Source organism: Hylaeus volcanicus, chromosome 7 (genome assembly GCF_026283585.1).
Source record: "Hylaeus volcanicus isolate JK05 chromosome 7, UHH_iyHylVolc1.0_haploid, whole genome shotgun sequence".
In the NCBI taxonomy this organism is placed as follows: Eukaryota; Metazoa; Arthropoda; class Insecta; order Hymenoptera; family Colletidae; genus Hylaeus; species Hylaeus volcanicus.
Window position 1 is genome coordinate 1,188,348 of NC_071982.1, and position 19,086 is coordinate 1,207,433.

Sequence of the window (19,086 nt, forward strand, 5' to 3'; positions counted from 1 at the left end):
AAATTGAAATAAAATATTTTTCTTCTGGCTATTCGAATGAAATTGATTTCATTTCTCAGTTTTCATATTTTGTAATAATATTATATTGCTCACGTTCGTCTTCAAGTCCAGTACAAAGCGATTTAAAGCGATACTTGGAACACTTTTACTTGCAACTGAATTAAACGCTACCGACGAATAATAAATTAGAAAAAAGCGCGCAAACGGTCGCGTGTCTTCGCGTTTCCTCGGAAGTTTACGCCATCGTATCTATTACTGAATAGCGTCTACAACGAAAGGGGCGACAAGTGCTACGGTCGAACTATTTACTTGAATCTGTGTGCGAGTCGATCCAGTGTGTGGGTCAAAGCGAAGGGGCAAAAAAGAAGTCACCCGAGGAATCGCTGCCACCACATGTAAGTAATGAGTATACAACAGATTTACGTTGGAAAAAAAAGATTAGTTTCATCGATACAAAATACCTGTGCACGATACGGTAACTTTAAAATCATGTTTGCTGCGAATTGGTAACGTTTCATTACGTTTCGATTCTTTCGTTTCCAGTTCTCGTTTATTGTGCTCGATCACGTCGATAAATTTAATTATTTTCTGTTTCAGCAGGACTCACGAGCAGTCATCTTTGTATCAGTTCTTGCAAATGGAGCACAGTCACAAGAATACCGACTGTTATTTTTTCTATTATTCTACGTGCAAAAAGGTAAGCCATTTTGCCATTAACGTTACGAGCGGAGTGTTAGACGTATTTAATTGTCTCGATAAAAGTTCGAATGTTCGATAAATTTGTTCCATATTGTTTCTGATCTGTTCCATTCGCGAGGTTAGATCGGCCATGTTGAAGCCAGGTTTCACGATACCCTTCTTTTTCAAATAATTGACAAATTAGTTATGTACGTGTTACAACGTTACTTTTTCATTATATCGTTGTTATTTTCTGTCTTTAATCGTTTTAAAATTGTTAAATTTTCGTCATTTTTTTTTCACAATCATTACAATTCGTATTATTGATAATAATTTTAATAGTAACTAAAGATCATAGTGTCTGTCCTTAAGTTCAAATAGTTTCTGAATCTTTCATTTGTAGAATATCTCTGTATATTAATGACATTTCATGTATTACATGTATTACATGTAATAGTCCATATAGAATTGACATTACGAAACAAGCTTTACTATATTCTGTAGTATAAAAGTTCCGTCATGTCTCGTCCTTTGGAGTTACTATCTTGCAGTATTGACATTTTAAATGAGCACTGCAACTGTTACGATAATTCTGTGCTAAGCTTTCAATGTCCTTATCGTTTCATCGCCATTCTACTTTGAATGTATTTGTATTATGGTATTTGATATTTTCATTAATTTATAATTATGTTTGAAGGGTGATAATTGTCCATTCAGACATGAACCGTCTGCCTTGGGTTGCGAAACAATGTGCATATATTGGCAGCAGGGTAAATGTCTCGATGAACATTGTAACTTTAGACATATGGAATTAAAGGTAAGTATGCTTGGGTTGAGGATATATTAAAACTTTAACAAGGAAAGTAAATAGATTCTTAACGTTCGTATTTTGTGTTAATTGAACAGAAAAATCGTAAATCAATTCCATGTTATTGGGAAACACAACCTGGAGGTTGTAGAAAACCACATTGTTCGTTTATGCATAAGAGTGCTCGTGCAATTAGTAGCGATCCTATCAATCCAGTGAAAAATTCTGATTTAACATCAAAGTCGCTAAATCAAGAATGGTTAAATCGTCAAGGTAAGCAACAGTTTATCCCATTTACAGCATAATATAATTATTATATTAATGCATATTTGGGATCCTTTTTCTGTTACTGATAGATGATACGAAATATGATGGTAATAGTACAGAGTCAGATCAAGGTAGAGGAAGTAGCGAAGCGGGCAGTTTTATCGGCAGTCCAGCTGTTGATCCTCTTATCGTCAAATTTGAAGAAGGTATGAGGCTTTACTAGCCCCCCCGTCCATCTTTCAGCGTACATTACCTAACATCGGCTACTCTTTCCCTTCCACCTAATTTACAAACGAGTATAAATATTCCGAATACACTCAGTATACCAAGCAACCTGACAATCCCCAATAACGTTTCTAACAGTCTCAGCATTCTAAACAATATCAACGTCTCAAACAATTTAAACGTACCGCAACCTAGTGTACAAAATTCACAAACTTCTCCTTGTCATCACGCGTTATCATTTTCTCATCCGCAAAGTTTACATTCGCATTCTCCTGGCCAATCGTTATCGCCATTGCAAAATCAACAGAATTCTCCGCTCCTCCAGCAACCACCATATTCGCCTATTCATACGCGACAAACCTCTCAGCCTCAAACGTCAAGATTTCCCTTTCCATATTTCGAAATGACATCCTACAAACGATTTTAAAGTTGGCGGAATACTCTGATTGTAACAATGTAAATTTCCATCGGCCGTCAATCAGCATAGAACAGTACACTAATAGAAATACTGGAAAAAAAGAAGGAAACAGATATAAAGTTACATTAAACTAGATATTGCTCTTTAGAAAATGTAAAGTATTGTATAAACGTATAAACATATACGATACTTTATATATCAAAGTAAAATGTACTTCCTGCTTTGCAAAAAAAAAAAAAGGTTATTGCAGACTTTTATATTGATTGAGCACCAGGAATGTTAGTACATTTCCGATACTTAATCGATCTTCGCTTGACTTATTTCACAAAAAATGAATCGATATGAGCAAACCATAAAAAAAAAAAGTAAGCCCTTTACAAGGAAACAGATTAAGCTGAATCGGTGGCATTGAAAACTTATAGAATATTTTGCTAATAATAATGGCTTTTCATAGTGTCAATCGTACGTCGATCTGTTATAAATTCGTAAAGTATGTTTTAAATTGCCTTTTCAATAATAAAGACTGCATTACTTAAAATTATCGATACACGTATAATATTAATAGTTTTCGTTTAATTCACTTAAGAAGAAGATTACGAAAGAAAATATGTGCAAGAAGGTGTTGAAATAGCTAAGAAAATGTAGAGAAAAGCAATAGGTGATCTATATCGTCGTCTTTATTATTGGATAGAATAAGATCATAAAATCATATTGATACGTGAAAGATTCCTTTGAAAGATGGTTTCAAACATTTGTGTACATTACACTTTAAAATGTTAGTCAATGGTACGTGTTATTTCAATATGATTGATTGCGTATATAATTTTGTATACACAGTGTATTACCACTGAGAAGAGGGATAACATGCAACATTTAGATCGATCCAATGAAACTGTGTTCTTTAACGAGATCAGTTTGGCCACTTATCAGATGGCGATTAATATTAACATTCGTCGGAACACAGTTAGTTGTGTTGTCATTATTTCATCGATTAAAACAGTCGATATGAATGGTGTCATCGCAAAAGCATATGATGATCTTATCATAAGCAAACAAACAAAAAAAAAAAAACAAAAAAGCAAAAACAATAAAAAAATGTAGATTTGAATATCAATTTTTTCAGGGGCTGCTATATCTAAACTTTGCCTGTAGCCCTCTAATCGCCTATGGCTATCTTTCTCCAGCAGCAGTGCAACGAGTCTCGAATTTTCTCGAATGTTGCAATAGGAAACAAGATCAATGTATGTCCTCACATTGTGTTATACGATACCCAAATAAATACTGTACTGGACAAATAAGAAGATAGCTATGGGTCGTCGCTTTGCCACATACACACGATCCGAACTCGCACAGATATCTTGATATCGATACAACATCAGAACGTCAGGATGAAAAGTCTTGTTGTTATTTACGGAGATTGAGTTTCAACCATTTGATGTTTAATTGTTCGAACAACGAACACTTCCTTTTTGAGAAACATAAACAAAAAAAGAAAGATCATCGTACTTGGAGCTTGCAGCACAACCAACGATTGCAAAGCGATTACAAGGATAATGTTTTGTTAACAAGGTGAACTTCTCTTTCGCACTCGTGGTTATGCTTCGAGTTTAGCAATGTACAGTCGAGAAAAAATTATTCGAGTCGAATACTGCCTCAGATACACGCGCACACGTGCTTTTGTTTTTTGTGCGATATTGCACGCTCGAAAATATGCGATCTATTGTAACATTCTTCATTAAAACATAAAAATAAACAAACAAAACGAGAAACAAAAATCAGACATATAAAGCGAGATAAACGGGCAGAACAAAATGAGTTTATATTTAGGATAAGCAGTATGTCCGATCGAACCGTATCCCAGCCTTGATTTAACACGTACATACGAACGATATATAATGCCTTCATATGTTTTGGCTTTCCACACGAATTAGCGAATTGTCGAAACGGCATGGGATATAACACAGCGTAACAGCGACACCTTGTATTTAGACAAAATTTGTTACAGCAGTGCGTAGATTGTCCCGGCGTTGCGTTGTACCTTTTGCATTAACGAAACGATTAAGAGAAAATTAAAAAAAAAAAAAAAAAAAAACAAAATACGAAACTCCATATTCAAGGAGAAGCGAACGTCGCACACGCCGTGTATCGTACTGCACGAGATAAATCAGTGTTTCGAGCACGAGAAATTTGACAAAAAAAGAAAAAAAAAAGAAACAATTTTGTTCCGACACATGTAATTTAGATTATGTATCTCACGTAGTGCGAAAATTGCGTATTAGTGCCGCTGAAAGCGATAAACGTCGCGGCGAGAGAAAGAATTTCGTGTCGTCGCGGAATGGAATAGAAATCGCAAAGGTGCTGGGATCGAGTGAATTTTCTTTAAAAATCTAACGGATACGAAAAGCGAACAAAAAAAGAAAAGTAATGAAAAATTCACAGACGAGTATGAAACACATCTTCGTCGAGCAAGCGGACAAACGAGTCTTTCAATTAGTGTCCAATTGGCGCAAGCTTACAGGATAATAGATACGTTTAATTTTCATTCGACGAAGTCGTTCTTTCCCGATTTATCGAACGATAAAAGGTAGCGATTGGCGAACGAAAGGACGGCTTCGAGCACCGAGAATTACGTAGTTTACAACGCGAAGAAAAGATTAAATGATGAAATATGAAAATTATATAATACAGATACATAACTATAGATATAAATATATAAATATATATGTACTTGTATATTTATGTATTTATATGGGAATATATATACAGATATAGAAGAGAAAGAGGGATAAGGGGAGCAGCAAACGCTTGCGTTGAGCGAGAGAATTTTTAAGGAAAAGAAAATGCGACTTAATATCACATATTGCATGCGTACACACATATTTACATATACGTACTTTTAAACGTGAAGCAAAAGCGGAACTTGGTGTATGAAATAGTACCTTTCAATTTCGTTCCAGTCACGTGTCGCTTCACTTGTATGTTATAATAGTTAAAAGAAAAAAAAAAAAAGGATAAGAATGTTGGTAAAAGAGTTAGCGAAAAAAAAGAAAAGTCAAGCGTATCCGATACTCGTGGTATCTTAGAAACCCGGTGGAACCAAATTGCAATATTTATTATTTTTATTACGAGATACTATTCGCGCCTAGATCCGCACGAGAGGTATAAGGGAAAACTAATGTAACCTTTATTACGAGAACTCAAACAGCATAATGAGATAGTATATATTGAACCGCTAATGGTGTATTTATGATCGAGGGATAATTGTCGGCAACGTAATTGAGTGTTTAGCATCGATCATGAACGACGGATTCGGGAAGTTTTTTTCTCTCTCTCTCTCTTTCTCTCTCTCTCTATATTTTCTTTTTTTTTTTTTAATTTTGCATCTTCAATTTTTTTATACGGGTGGAATCGAACGTTCTAGTCTCCCCTGCCCCCGACCCTAAGGGTTTAATTGCACTTTGTTAGGGATTTCTTTTTCTTGTTTCAGTCAAAAGAATATTCATTTGAAAAAATCATGGGAACCTTTACAAGACGAACAACCGTGACCACGTGTCCACGGATAACAGAAACAGAAAGATTCTTTATTTTGTACGTAATTTTGTATATGGTAACACGAAAATGAAAGATTTAACATGACCGTATTTCTGAATCGGGGAAAAAAAATTGGAAGCGAGAGTAGAGAAGGGTATACGGAAGGGAAACAATGCTCGGAAGAACGAAACGTGAACAGAGATCGTACATTATAAGGTGGAGATAACGTAAAATTAATAGGATACGGACACTTTGTCTTTCATTTTTCTTTTTTCTCTTTTCTTTTTTCTTTCTTTTTTTTTTTTTCTTTCCTTTTGGTGTCTATTGTAAAGAACTTGCCAGAAAAAACTAACTTATACTTGATACCTACAATTGTATCAACAACTAATCTTAATGAATTTAATCGTGAATGTATTAAATGTGATATAGCGCCACGGATGAATTCAGAAAGTAACGAACCAGTTATTTACAATTACAGGCCTTTGTACATTGAGAAATACTCGATATTGTTGTCTCGATGCTGCGTGAAACTTGTTTCTCAAGGACGCTCCCGTTTGCGTTTGCGTACGAAATGAGAGAACAAAATTGACGTTCGTCGAATTGCTTTAAACAGTTCCTTTTCTGCCTGATAAACGAGAAACGAAAGCCCTCGAACAGACATTGTTAAAATTTCCTTTAAAAAAAAAAGAAAGAAACGAAAGAAAAAACCGGTGAATCGTCTTTGATGCGTTTCAGTGCAGCAAGTACAATTATTTTCTACGGGTTATATTTTCTACGAAATACGGCCTGTAACGCATGTAACTTCCTTGCGAGTGCGTGTGTGCGTGAATACAAGAGACAAAATAGTGCAAAAGTACTAATTTATACATATATAATACTTAACGAAGGAGAAAGGAGATCAGCAGCTGGACTCGTGTCCCCGGCGACGACCTTGATTCCTTTATTTATTAGATCCTTTTAATCGCAAATTAATTATTCGTGTCGATGTTTAGCCAATAATGCATTTAGCGATATATCGTAATCGTCTAAAAGATTTTTTAATTGTTTAATAATCGTCGGAATCGTCGACGAATTGCGTGATTGTAAACGCGAAACATTTACTATTGTAGCCAAGCGCTTCGAATTAATCAACATGCACCATCGTTTCTCTCTTGCATTTTAGTACGATTATTGCAAATTTACAATCGTTTTCCTCTTTTTCCGTCAAGTATGGAATATCGATGTTCTACGAAGCTTTTTCGTTTTCTATTCATTACTTTTACCGTGTTTAATGATTTTGTTCGAGTCACCCAAGCGTCATTACGAAACGCGTTTCAGGGTACGCTCGGTGTCGGTTGATTTCTTTTTTCTTTTTCTTTTTTCTTTTTTCGTTTCTATTTTTTTTTGTAATCGTTATTTATCGTGTACGTCCAGCTGCAATCATTGTTCTTGCGTTATCCATCCAGGGGATGGTCTTCCGTTTTGAATTATATTATTTCGTCTCTATTATTTTTTTTTTCTTTTTTTTCGAAAGTTCTTCTCCTTGCTTTTTGTTATTTATTGTTACTACTGCCATTAGTAGTACGGGTTAATATTATTGTCATCGTCATCGCTGTTATCGATGTTGTTTATTATAATTTTACCAAGATTCGCAGCTCTCTTTAGCGATTGTACAACAATTGTCGCGCGTGACGTCGAGTCACGGTAGATTATTTAATTGCGCAGCTTCTCGAACAATGACAATTTCGGCCGTCTCTTTGTTCAAGGTTCATATAATCGATGTTCGAACGGGAAAACCCCGTTGAGCGTGGTGACGCGAGCGAATCAGTGAAATTGTCGTTGCGTTGATTGAACGATCTTGTGAAACGTTACTTGGCGATTAACAGCGTCCCTTGTGGATTCTCGCGAGAGAGAAAACAAGAATAAAGGGATTCACTTAAGAGAGATTATACACGCTGATTATACGTGACACGTAATTCCTTGCTATATGAATTGATGTAAACGAATTGAAATCATTAATTTTTATTGAGATGATACTTGGATTTCAATAAACTTGATACAATGAAAAGAAAGAAAACTAACGCCGGCAGCGACAGCGATGATTCTCCTACGTTTATTATTTTCTGATCTGCGATATGGTGTTATTCCCTGCGATCGAGTTCTACGGTCGGATCGAATTCAATTGGTCCCACATGTACGCTCTTCCCACTTTAATGGCACGATCGATCCTTCTGTTTAACTATTTGTCGAGCCACGCTCGACGTACGATCGCAAATGGTTACGAGGGTACGCGCAGTTCATAGGAACAATTCCTAGCTATTCTGGCAGGAATAGCCTTGAACGACCAATTGATCTCGACCCGTGTCTCGCCACCGGTTAGATAGTTTCCGATATTATTTTTGTCGTATTTGTTGTTAACATTATACCGAAAGGATATCGAGTAGTGGTAGTTGTTCGGTGAATGCAATGCATCTTGTTGCATTTGTAATTTTGTGGTTCCGGGGGAAAAGAAACGAGACAGAGCGTGAAATGACCATGATTCGATTAGGCTTTTTGTTGCGACGAGTTGCGTTTAATCTAAGCAAAATGAACAGTTTATTGTAAATTAAAGCATGTAGCACGAGTGGTTCACGAGTAATTCAAAAGTCGTCGGGTTAGGTGGTCTACCATGCTGAACCCTTTCGCTGGTGTCGTACATTATCTCGGATATACGATGATTTTTTGAAAGAAAATTAGCGTATAACGATTTTCTTATTCGATACAGTCAATGTTCTCTAAGCGTCGCTCGGATCCTGCGCCACTTAGGCAGCGAGGTATGCGAAACTCTCATTCCCTCTCGAGTCAAGGCTTGCTGCGAGGAACCAGGAAACGTATAATCAAGCGACACTTGGACAGGATTGACTACACTTCGCTGATAGCGAAAGGGTTGAATACAAATTAGAGTGAAATATAATGGAATTATTTAGCACTGCTTTTCTGAGATCACGCGGATGGTGAATGTTTTTGGAACCCTTTCGAGTGCATAACACGTACTATTTGGTAGTTTTTCCCTCAGCTCGTCAATTATACTCCGTGTTCCAACGTTTCCTCACCGAGCAATCGAGCTGGAGAATAGTTGTTCGGGGTTCTCATCGAGTATTTTTGCCCGTAGAGCGAGCAAGCATCCGATGGACGTGCCATCGAGTGACCTCGTGGATCGCGCGAAATTTTCTGTAAAACGTCGGATGCTTTTTTGCGTAGAAATTGTTATGCGACGGTCGAACCGCGGGTACCACCTGCGACATGGTGCATGATACTTTTATTTTCACGTGCGATTGTTTGAAATTATTTCGTTCGTACGGTAGCGAGAAGCAGGATCGATTTAATTTGTAAAATGTTTATGAGCATTGTACCTAATTAAAATCGTCTTTCGACGGCTACGAAATAGATGATATTTCATTCGGAGTTGAGCTTTTTATCGTTTTTCGAACGAGTCACCGTGTTTGTTTCACAGCAATGGTTTCCGATGGTGTTCGAACGTTAATTTCTCGGGGAGACGCTTCGTTGAGAGTATCATTCCTGTATTTCTTACGAACGCGGAAGGGCTCGAGATTCGTAGACAGCTCGGTGGAATGTTCTTTTTCTTTTGTGATTGTTTCATTTTCTTTACGACCGAAAGTGGAGAAAGGAAGCGAGACTAAAGCTTGAGAAACCAAGTGCAACGAGCTTTAAAGAAACAACAAAACAAAAGAAAACAGTTTACAGAGAAACGTGGTAGAGAAAGAAATGCGGAGACAATGACGACGACGATAATGATTCACCTATTGGATTATAAGCATAAGTCACAGGTTCCCTTGCCTGATCGAGAATTGGAGAAGTTGACGTACGAATCCGTTCGCCGGAATAATTGTTCGTTCGTAAGACGTTGCCTGAGACACGTTAGCTTCGTTCGTGGTCACTGTACGATAAATATCGGACGGTAATTGTGAAAAAGTTTAAAATATATGAGACGAGAACGGGAGAAAGAGAGATAAAGCCAGAGAAAGAGAGAGAGAGGAATTGAAGGAAACGCAAAGAATATGGTTGCAAAAAAAGAGGTTCGAAGATAAATCGTCCCCCCTCGAGGAATATCGATCAAAGTATTGGAATTGTACTAAACGTTCTCCTTTTACAGAATAAAATTCGCTAATTCGAGCATATCCTAGATTAGACTAAAAAATTTTCTTTACTTAGAGATAGAACTGCTTAAAGACACGTTAGAGACCAGAGATAGCGAGAAAAAAAGAAAGGCCCGATGAGAAATGCAGACGGTTGAAGGTTCCTCTAGGATCTCTCTAGAGAATTCCGAGAGTTCTGAAATGTAATTGTCCAAACAAAAGCGAAACAGAAACGAGTGAATATCCGAGCAAACGGAAAGGACTGTTTGCCAGGGGTCTGTAGGATAAATGTAAACGTGTAACTGTAGAAAAGGCGAAGGAAATTTCGGAAAGCCAAGGACTATGAACGCTGCGAGGGTCGAGGACCGGTCTGCGTCTGCCCACGAGTAACATAAATTCTCGCATTTCGCCCCTATGTTTCTTCCAGAGTCAGACAATGAAAGCGTACCGTCGCCTGTCAAGCCGCAGCCGAGGGTGCCATACTGTAAGACCTACGAAGAGATCAGATTGGAGGAGATCCAGGCTGAGAGCGCAGCGTATTACTCGTACCAGGCGGAAGACTATCAGATCGACGCGGGAGGTGACAAGATCAAGATTCGTCGCGCGAAAAAGATCTGTCCTTATCCTCAGCTAGGTAAAGAGAAGAACGGCGAGAAAGGGTTGGACTTCGAGGTGCTCAGCTTGGAAGAGATTCGGCGCAGGAAGAGGCGCAAAGCTGTTCAGGAGAAAGAGCCCAAGTCCATGGTCGACGCAGCATCCGATAGCAAAGGGGAATCGACGGCGGACTTGCTGAAGGACGCCATGAAGACGCTGACCGAGCTCAGGAGGATGACCGACGTCAGGGGTGTTAAGAGGTCTCTGGAGGACTGCCACGAGGACACGAAGAGATGTAAAATTAAGTGCAACGATACCGGAACCTCTGGAACTTCCAACGTGCCACCTGTTAAGCTCAGGAGGAGCCTAACGGAATCCTCGCCTATGAGACTAGGCTCCGTCGATGTCGAAGTCAGGGAATGGCGAGACGTGGACGAATTTGGCACTACGAGTCACAAGATGATGGCAGAAGAAGAAACGAGCGATAGGGGTTCGGGGAATCCAATATTGGACAGGCTGAACAGCTCCGAGTCGACGGAGAGCTCCAACTTGGCCAGGAGGAACGAAGTGGAGATCAGACTGTGCGACAGTAGCACCGACGAGGATCAGAACCTGTTGGAGAAAAACGAGGAGAAGCAATTGGCGGTTAAACGCAACACGGAGGAATCCAAGGAGACGATCGCTTCCTGCGACAGCCTGTTGAACGTAAACGAGGACGACTACCTGACGCTGGACATGGCGTCCGACGACATCCTCAAGGACATCGACGCTTTACTAAAAGAGAAAAACTCGGTTTGAAAGAGGAAACCGCCGAGGACCAAGGGACGCATACTTACTGTAAAATCGATAGGAAGAGCGTTTATTCGCTTCGGTTTAATCGTTTCTCTTGCTATCTTCTACGTTTCGATGTTCGACCTCCGTTTCACGCTGTCGAGGGACAGTTCGCAGGATTTCGCGTTGAGGATTCTTTTCTCGGAACGAGACGAATGGTGGAGAAGTCGATGGCCTTTGGTCGAAGGAAGAGTTTTAGGTAGAGGGAACAACCGCGTTGTTTCCCTTCGGAATATCGAATTCTCCAAGGACGAATGCATTTCTTCTTTTCTTGTTTTTCTGATTTTTCCCAAGATCAGTCTCGAGCTTTGCATATCAAACGTGAAATTCCTTGCACAGTCGCGCATATTCTATGCATAATACGTACAGGAGGTCCTGGTTATTTTAATCATTCAATCAACCCAGTGGAAAATCGCATTGTCCACAAACTTTCCTCTAGAAAACAGAGTAATCATTAGACAGTGGATCTTTATGCATTTGTAGGAAATTTAAATGTGCATGAAATTACAGGATGCACACAATATGCAAAAGTATACGTAGAATAAATTCCTATTTAGGTTGAATTTTTGTAGGTACATTTGTAAATATTTTATTTTGCATAATAGATCCGCAGTCTAGTAATCGTCATTTCAAATATTTGCATGATCGTTCGGGAAGTAATCGCGTGGAAACATCAAATTGAGACATTCTGTATATGATACATATACGTACGTATATAATATATATAAAGGTACTTTATCTTGGAATATCTGCAACTGCTAACGAATTCAAATGTCGGTACTGTTGCAGACGGTGATAGTTCTTCACGGTCCAATTTTCTTTCTTGTGATTTGTTAAATAGAATTCTTCCGATAGAAGTTTGACTTTATTTTTACGCGAACTGCGACGTATTTTAATTTGATAAATAAAACAAAAGTATTCGACGAGATATCGAACGGGCCATTTTATAAATAAAGAAAATTCAGTAGAAAATAACGATCGAATGAGAATTTGGGCCGTCAAGGGAAAACTACACCGCGAACACTTTCTGTTATGTTTTTGTCGCTTCGTTAATATTCCCTCTCGTTTTAATACCTATACGGTCTTCTCTTCAATTAGAAGGTGGCGAGTGGTCACGAGTAGCGTCACGCTACGCGCTCGTTTAGCGTAAGTTTAGAAGTGTTAGTATGTAATTTAATTTATTTTAGTCACTGTTTTTATATTTGCGATCTTTAACAATAATCGTGACGAATTCGTGCGTGTACCTCTTTAAATTCGAATACTCGGCACATGGTGTGAAATAACGGACGTATTTCGACGCACCGCAATTTTCTCAAATAAGCTGCGTTGTTCGTTGCACATTACTCGTAGGCAGGTAAATAAATTTCAGGTTGAACATGGTTGCTGCGTTGGAACAATCGTTCGATTTGCACTTCACCGCAAATAAGAGCTAGAGAAGATCGGGAAGATCGTGACTGGATCCACAGAGATCCAGCCAGATGAGCTTCAGGAGCTGTTAAACGAATTTTTGTATCGTTCGACGTAATGGACATTTGTTCTTATTCTAGCATCACCGACCTTCCTTTCCAAACGAAAGCGAGGCGCAAATTCAAGTACCTTCTGAAGAAACTGTATAGAGAAAATTATTAAGTCGGAACAAATATACGATTGTTACATTTGCAAACTACTGGTCGCCATTTTTCTTTCTCGATCTTGCTAACACTGAATGCATTTACCAGAGACAACTGTCGGGTGATTCTCGTGGATTCTCTGCTTCGAGTCGCGCAACATTTGTCTCTACTAAATGCACTCATTACCTCTGGTTTAGATATTTGAGCTTTTTTCTTTGGATGGGATCCACTTTGACAGGTGTCACAGTATCTATGTACTCTTTCTCCACGCATGCATACATGTATCCTTTTCTGTGAGTGGTGTCAGGTAATAAATAAAAAGCGAAGACAGCTTTTCTTGGTCGCAGGGTGATTTCATTGAAAGGTAAGTACTGGAACAATTTGTTACTTAAATGCACACACTATTTATTTCGAATGCATAATCGTACGGTTAACATACCTGGTGTCGCGCCTTTCTGTTGATCAATCTTGCATCGGATATAAATGATGTATCGACTTTGCTTTATCGGATACTTGGGGATTAGAATCAACTATATATAAATGTCAATATCTTTACGATGTACACACAATAAACGTCCATTACTCTTGCTTCGCTTTCGTCCCTTACACGAATATAAATAATACCGACTTAAAAACTATATTACGTTCTTTTATTGGCCTAGAGGTTACATCTAAGAAACTGCGGTTAAAAACACTGCGAGACGCCATTGCTAACTCCTCCCAACCGATACATCTCCTCCCTCTTTTTAATCGTCGCCGATGTTTAAAGTTATTTTTCCGCTAATGTTGTACAATTTCTGTTTACTAAATCCTCGCTCGTCTCGAATCCGTTGTTGATCGCTCGCCGCATCGAACGGCGACGCCGTGTTTATTTCGGATATGAATTTCGTTTAACCTATGTTACAATAAATAAAAGAAAAAAAAACGTCGCTTCTTCTCGGCGACGTATGGCGAGCGAACGTCGAGTTCGAAAGAAAGGGCGACGGTGAATTTTCCGATAAAAATAACAGCTCGCGCCGAAGAACGAGTACATTCGAAATAAACATTTCGACTAACCCTCCTCGTTTCTCACAATCTTTATACAAGAACGTTTCATCGCGAGAAAATACATGTAGCAGTAACAAGTGATTGAAAAATAATACAGTTAACGTGATACGTGTCTATTATCTTAATATTCTCGGATTTCAACATTTCTTCGTACATTGTACAGCAGTTCCGGCTTTCAAGTGAGACCTCGGGGGCTGTAGCTACATCTGACCATAGCTACAGTACGGGCTTAGCAACCTCGAGGTACTCGAGCAGTAAAAATCTACAGGATTATGAAAAACAAACTTGACAATTTCTGGTCCCCCAAAGTAAAGTTTACCCAAAAAGAAACGACGACTTGAAAGCGGAAATTACTGCACCTCGCGTTCGAACCATGGTCGACAGATGCCTCGAAGACCTCGAAGGTTTGCAATCTTCGCTAGTTGGTAAGGTGTCAATTCCTTCACTGTCTACGATACTTGAGAATCGTCGAAATGAAAGATACTCCATGCCTGTTTCGATACATAAATTCATCTAATAACGTGTACGAAAAGAAATCTCGTAGCTCTGTTACAAAGACGTTTCGTCGTGGCGTCGTCATGGATCACCACTGGAAACGAAGTTTGGGAAACTGGCCGCCATCTTGGCTAAACGATCCCTTCGCGAGCTACATTCGAGGGCGATGTACGCGAAATGTCGTTAAGAAAATCTGTTGTGACCTGAGAACTTGCGATAGCTATTCAAGGAAAACTTACGGTCGCGATTGGAAACGCAAAAAGAGATCTTCAAGCGATAATTATTGATAATTTACATCACTAAGGTAGCTGTGGGTTACACGGGTACCCTGACGTGGAGTCGATCGTCATCTCTCTTTGTAACGTCGACAACACCCACGACAGAGTCGCCTAGAGATAATTGGGTGTATTCAGTGGACTGATCGTAATCGCTGATCCAATCACTAGAAACCACTATCGCTGTGTACTAGAAAATTTCGATATTAACATTTTACAATCAGATGACAGTCAATACCTGGTGAATAACTTTATAGAAATTTTTTTATTAAAATACGGTATGTATTTGTTTTCTAAAAAGTTATTCACCAGGTTTTCACTGTCGTTATTTAATTGTAAAATGTGAATATTGAAATCTTCTAGTATACAACGACAGTGGTTTCTAGTGATTGGATCAGTGATCATGATCAGTCCACCGAATCCGACCCTTTCGTGTTATTCTTCCTGTGAAACCTGTTCGTGGCTCAAGTGTTATGCTTACTCTCTTAGGCGTGTACGATTATTTGAAAAGTACGGTTTAGCGCTCGACTCTTCGGTCGACGAAAGCTCGATTTGACTCTCAAGTTTGGTAAGCTTCTCGGACGTTCTGGGAAGATTAAAAACAACTCGAAGGTATTAATAATTTATCGTCGATTAGAGGGCTCGAGAATAATTTAGAAAAATGCCTCGTTACGACGCAAGACTAACATTACTCGTACACGCCCGTCGATTTACAAAAATTTTTCATCACGCACGAAGAAAACTATTCATACCACAGAGGAGTTCTACAGAGCCTAAACTCCAGCGTTTTTCAAGTGTCGCGTTAACACTGGTCGCCACGTCGCCCATATACGGCTGACGGAGCTTTTCATTGAGAAACTTCAATAAATAATTTTAAGGGCTATATATGTTGAAAAAAACTTGAGCCTCGTAGAAATTTTCACGATTATTAGTCTGTCAGTCAACGTGTTAAAATTTACCTAAAATGATCTGAAGGTTAATAAATCTTTACATAAATTCTTGTAGAAAAAAATATCTCGATAAACACTTGATATTTAGCCTCCTATTGCATTAGGTTGTCCCATAAGTTCGTGCCGAAGACTGTGTTGAAATTTAATAAAAAACCACAGAAATTTTCTAGTAACGGTATAATGACTATATGAGAGAGAGGTGAGAAACTGTTGTGAAATGAGACAGATTATCTTTTCTTGTGACACTTAAGAGTATGTTTCACATATTAATTTGAGAAATTGAAGTATAAATGGCACGAACTTTTAGGACGACCCTAATACTTTCCCCCCCATTAATATGAAAATACGGAGACCCGAACACGAAAGGTTCCGACATTAGTATCGTCTCTGTAAAACTACCCTGTGGTCCTTGCGAAGTGAGTCTTGCTTCAAGCGCTACAACTTTTGTCGAACCCAACACCTATTTTACAAGAGTCTCCTGACGTTGACCGTCGTCCTCCATTTCTGACAACGGCGGAATCGTCTTGAACCTTTGCGAGAACCGTCTTTCATCGATTTCGAACGTCTTCTCCTCGCGTCCTCCTGTATCTAACGTTTGTAAACTAACGTAAGTCAAAGAAGCTCGAGCCTACGGAGAGGATGTCGACACCGATGACCACCACGGTCACTGCAGCCTCGGCGACCAGTATTGCGCCGCCATGTCTGGTGCCGGCTGGCCTGGTACGGCGATCGGTACGCTGACACCCGGCGATATCAGACCTAGAAGTCATTTAAAAATCAGCCAATTAGCTATTTTCACATTTTATTGATATTTTATTTTAGGGTCGTGGTAGGTTAACAGAGTCATGTTATATTAGGTTAAACGAATTTTGTAAAGCAAAGAGTCTAGAGGTGTCCGGAAGTCTAGGTCTAGTTCTAGTGCCCTAGAAGTCTCAACTCGATGGTCAAGGGAACCAAAATTGAATCCTCTCTTGTCTTTGATCGACTGTCTGGCTGAATTTATTTTAGAGAACATAATATGAAACAGTAACAACTAAGAAAAGCTTGGACACTTCTAGATTACTTCCTGCAATTAGTATACTACGCTATATCGAAAATTTTCAACTTTTAGATAAAATATTGTAATATTAGAATAGGCGAGGACTATACCAAGTATTATAACTGTAAGCCAAAGTTTACAAAGTTCAATGTACTGTATCGCTTTGTGTTGCTGTACAAGAGAATACCTATCACAGACAAACTCTCTCTAAACAGTTCAATTTTGCTCGGTTCGCGGGAGGTCTTTGTACGTCACGCGCAGAGAATGCCCCGAGCGTTCGCTTGGAGCGCGAGCTTCATCGAATCATAGAATTCATCGCGTGATTGCCAAGCGAGGAGAGTAACAAGGTACAGTGATACCACGTTAAGTTGCCGAGTGTTTACAATCTAAGACATCACGAATACGGGAATATTAACCCTTTGACTGCAGGACGATTTTTGTTGCAAGTTGTATAGGGCATACTACTGCCAATTTTTCAAATATCGCTCTTATCATGATAAACCGCGTGGCCAATAACAAAAATACGAATAACTGAAAGAGGTGAGAAAAATCTGATTCGACGGCAACTTAACTTGGAGGCATGGCACTGTAATCGCAGGGGAGACCGTGGTAAGGCTGAAGCGAGTATAATCCATTACCAGCAGGCTCGATAGCGTGTTATCCGTAGTAGTCCGTCCGCTAAAGTGCAAGCAGCGAGTGCAGTGAGTGCGGTAGACACTCACCGGTCGAGCTGGTGTTTTGATTGTACTGGTTCAGGCCCGCCGTGTGATAGGGTTGGGTCGGGCTGCACGTGGGTCTCGCACCGTATCCAAGATGAAGGGGCTCGTAACTCGGAGGACGCGCGACTCCGCAAGAGTACCCGTTGTCTCGTTGCTGAAGACAGGCACCGGGACTAGGCCCAACCGTCATGCCCACGGTCATGCCCATGGGACCCATTCCACCTCCAGTCGACAACGACGACATGCTGCTGGTCGTGTGCTGGTTTTGCTGGCTGCCGCCGGACATCGTGAAGCTTGGCATAGACGTCATTGGGCTGAAACATTCGAGAGCAATTATTTATTAGTTATGACAGAGGGTCGATCCATAGACTGCGTTCAAAAATATAAATGGAAATTTTCGTAAAAGTACAGTCTTCCTGGTCTCGCACACAACTTTTCTAAATAGAAAAAAATACCCGAAAGCGTGGCGCCATCTCTCGGAGAGCCCCCCAAGGTTGTCGTGAAATAGTTCTCACATCACGCCGCTAGATGGCGCGTTAACATGAAAATATTCAGAACATAAATTCTTTAGTTTTATCTGCATATAAATGTAATTTTACATTATAATTATCATTATTCAACATTTAATTGTTGATTTGTACCCTAAAAATGAACTAATATTAAGTTTTTTAAATAAATAAATATACTGAAAAATGTGGCGCCATCCTCGGCGAAACGCCCAAGTTTGTCGTGCAATAGTTCTCACAGCACGCCGCTAGATGGCGCGTCCAACATGAAAATATTCAAAACATAAATTCTTTAGTTTTCTCTGCATATAAATGTAATTTTACATTATAATTATCATTATTCAACATTTAATTGTTGATTTGTACCCTAAAAATGAACTAATATTAAGTTTTTTAAATAAATAAGTATACTGAAAAATGTGGCGCCATCCTCGGCGAAACGCCCAAGTTTGTCGTGCAATAGTTCTCACAGCACGCCGCTAGATGGCGCGTTCAACATGAAAATATTCAAAACATAAATTCTTTAGTTTCCTCTCATTATAAATGTAATTTGACATCGTAATTATCATTATTCAACATTTAATTGTTGATTTGTACACTAATAATTGACCTATATCAAATTCCCTAAATTAAAAGAAATACCGCCATCTCTCGGCGAACCTCTCAAGTTTGTCACGAAATAGGTTCCCCTGAGCGCCGCTAGATAGCAGCATATTTTTCGGTATCTCTATTTATTTCAAAAACTCGACATTACATAATTACTAGTGTACCAATAGACAATTATTAGTTGAATTATGGTTGTTTGAATGTAATATCACATTTATATGCAGAGAGAACCACAGAATTTATGTTTTGAATATTTTCATGTTGAACGCGCCATCTAGCGGCGTGATGTGAGAACTATTTCACGGCAAACTTGGGAGGCTCTCCAAAAGATGGCGTTATTTTTTTTAATTTAGGGAATTTGATATCGGTCGA

The 19,086-nt window shown here is 39.1% G+C and overlaps 2 protein-coding genes across 7 annotated transcripts in view; one reads left to right on the forward strand and one right to left on the reverse strand.

Annotated features, from left to right (window-relative positions):
- Positions 1 to 236: 236 nt before the first annotated feature.
- On the forward strand, positions 237 to 13,133 carry LOC128880006 (zinc finger CCCH domain-containing protein 11A-like). 5 transcript variants are annotated; one of them, XM_054129615.1, is made up of 6 exons: positions 237 to 395; positions 601 to 697; positions 1,376 to 1,495; positions 1,585 to 1,759; positions 1,843 to 1,959; positions 10,470 to 13,133. In XM_054129615.1, coding segments are annotated over exons 1-6 (1,476 nt in total). In that variant the 5' UTR covers positions 237 to 393; the 3' UTR covers positions 11,435 to 13,133. The 5 variants fall into 5 exon arrangements, with proteins under 5 accessions (XP_053985590.1, XP_053985591.1, XP_053985592.1 ...); XM_054129616.1 differs by lacking the exon at positions 237 to 395 and adding an exon at positions 396 to 475 and having other exon boundaries at positions 598 to 697; XM_054129617.1 differs by lacking the exon at positions 237 to 395 and adding an exon at positions 399 to 475.
- Positions 12,658 to 19,086, reverse strand: part of LOC128880005 (paired box protein Pax-6-like) — a 97,384-nt gene continuing 90,955 nt past the window's right edge. Inside the window, exons 9-10 of one of the 2 annotated variants that reach the window (XM_054129611.1) lie at positions 17,522 to 17,916; positions 12,658 to 16,603 (exon numbers count right to left, since the gene is read on the reverse strand). In XM_054129611.1, coding sequence (XP_053985586.1) covers positions 17,562 to 17,916 — 355 coding nt within the window. In that variant the 3' untranslated portion in view covers positions 12,658 to 16,603; positions 17,522 to 17,561. The remainder of the gene's footprint in view (positions 16,604 to 17,521; positions 17,917 to 19,086) is intronic. The other variant, XM_054129610.1, reaches the window with a different exon arrangement.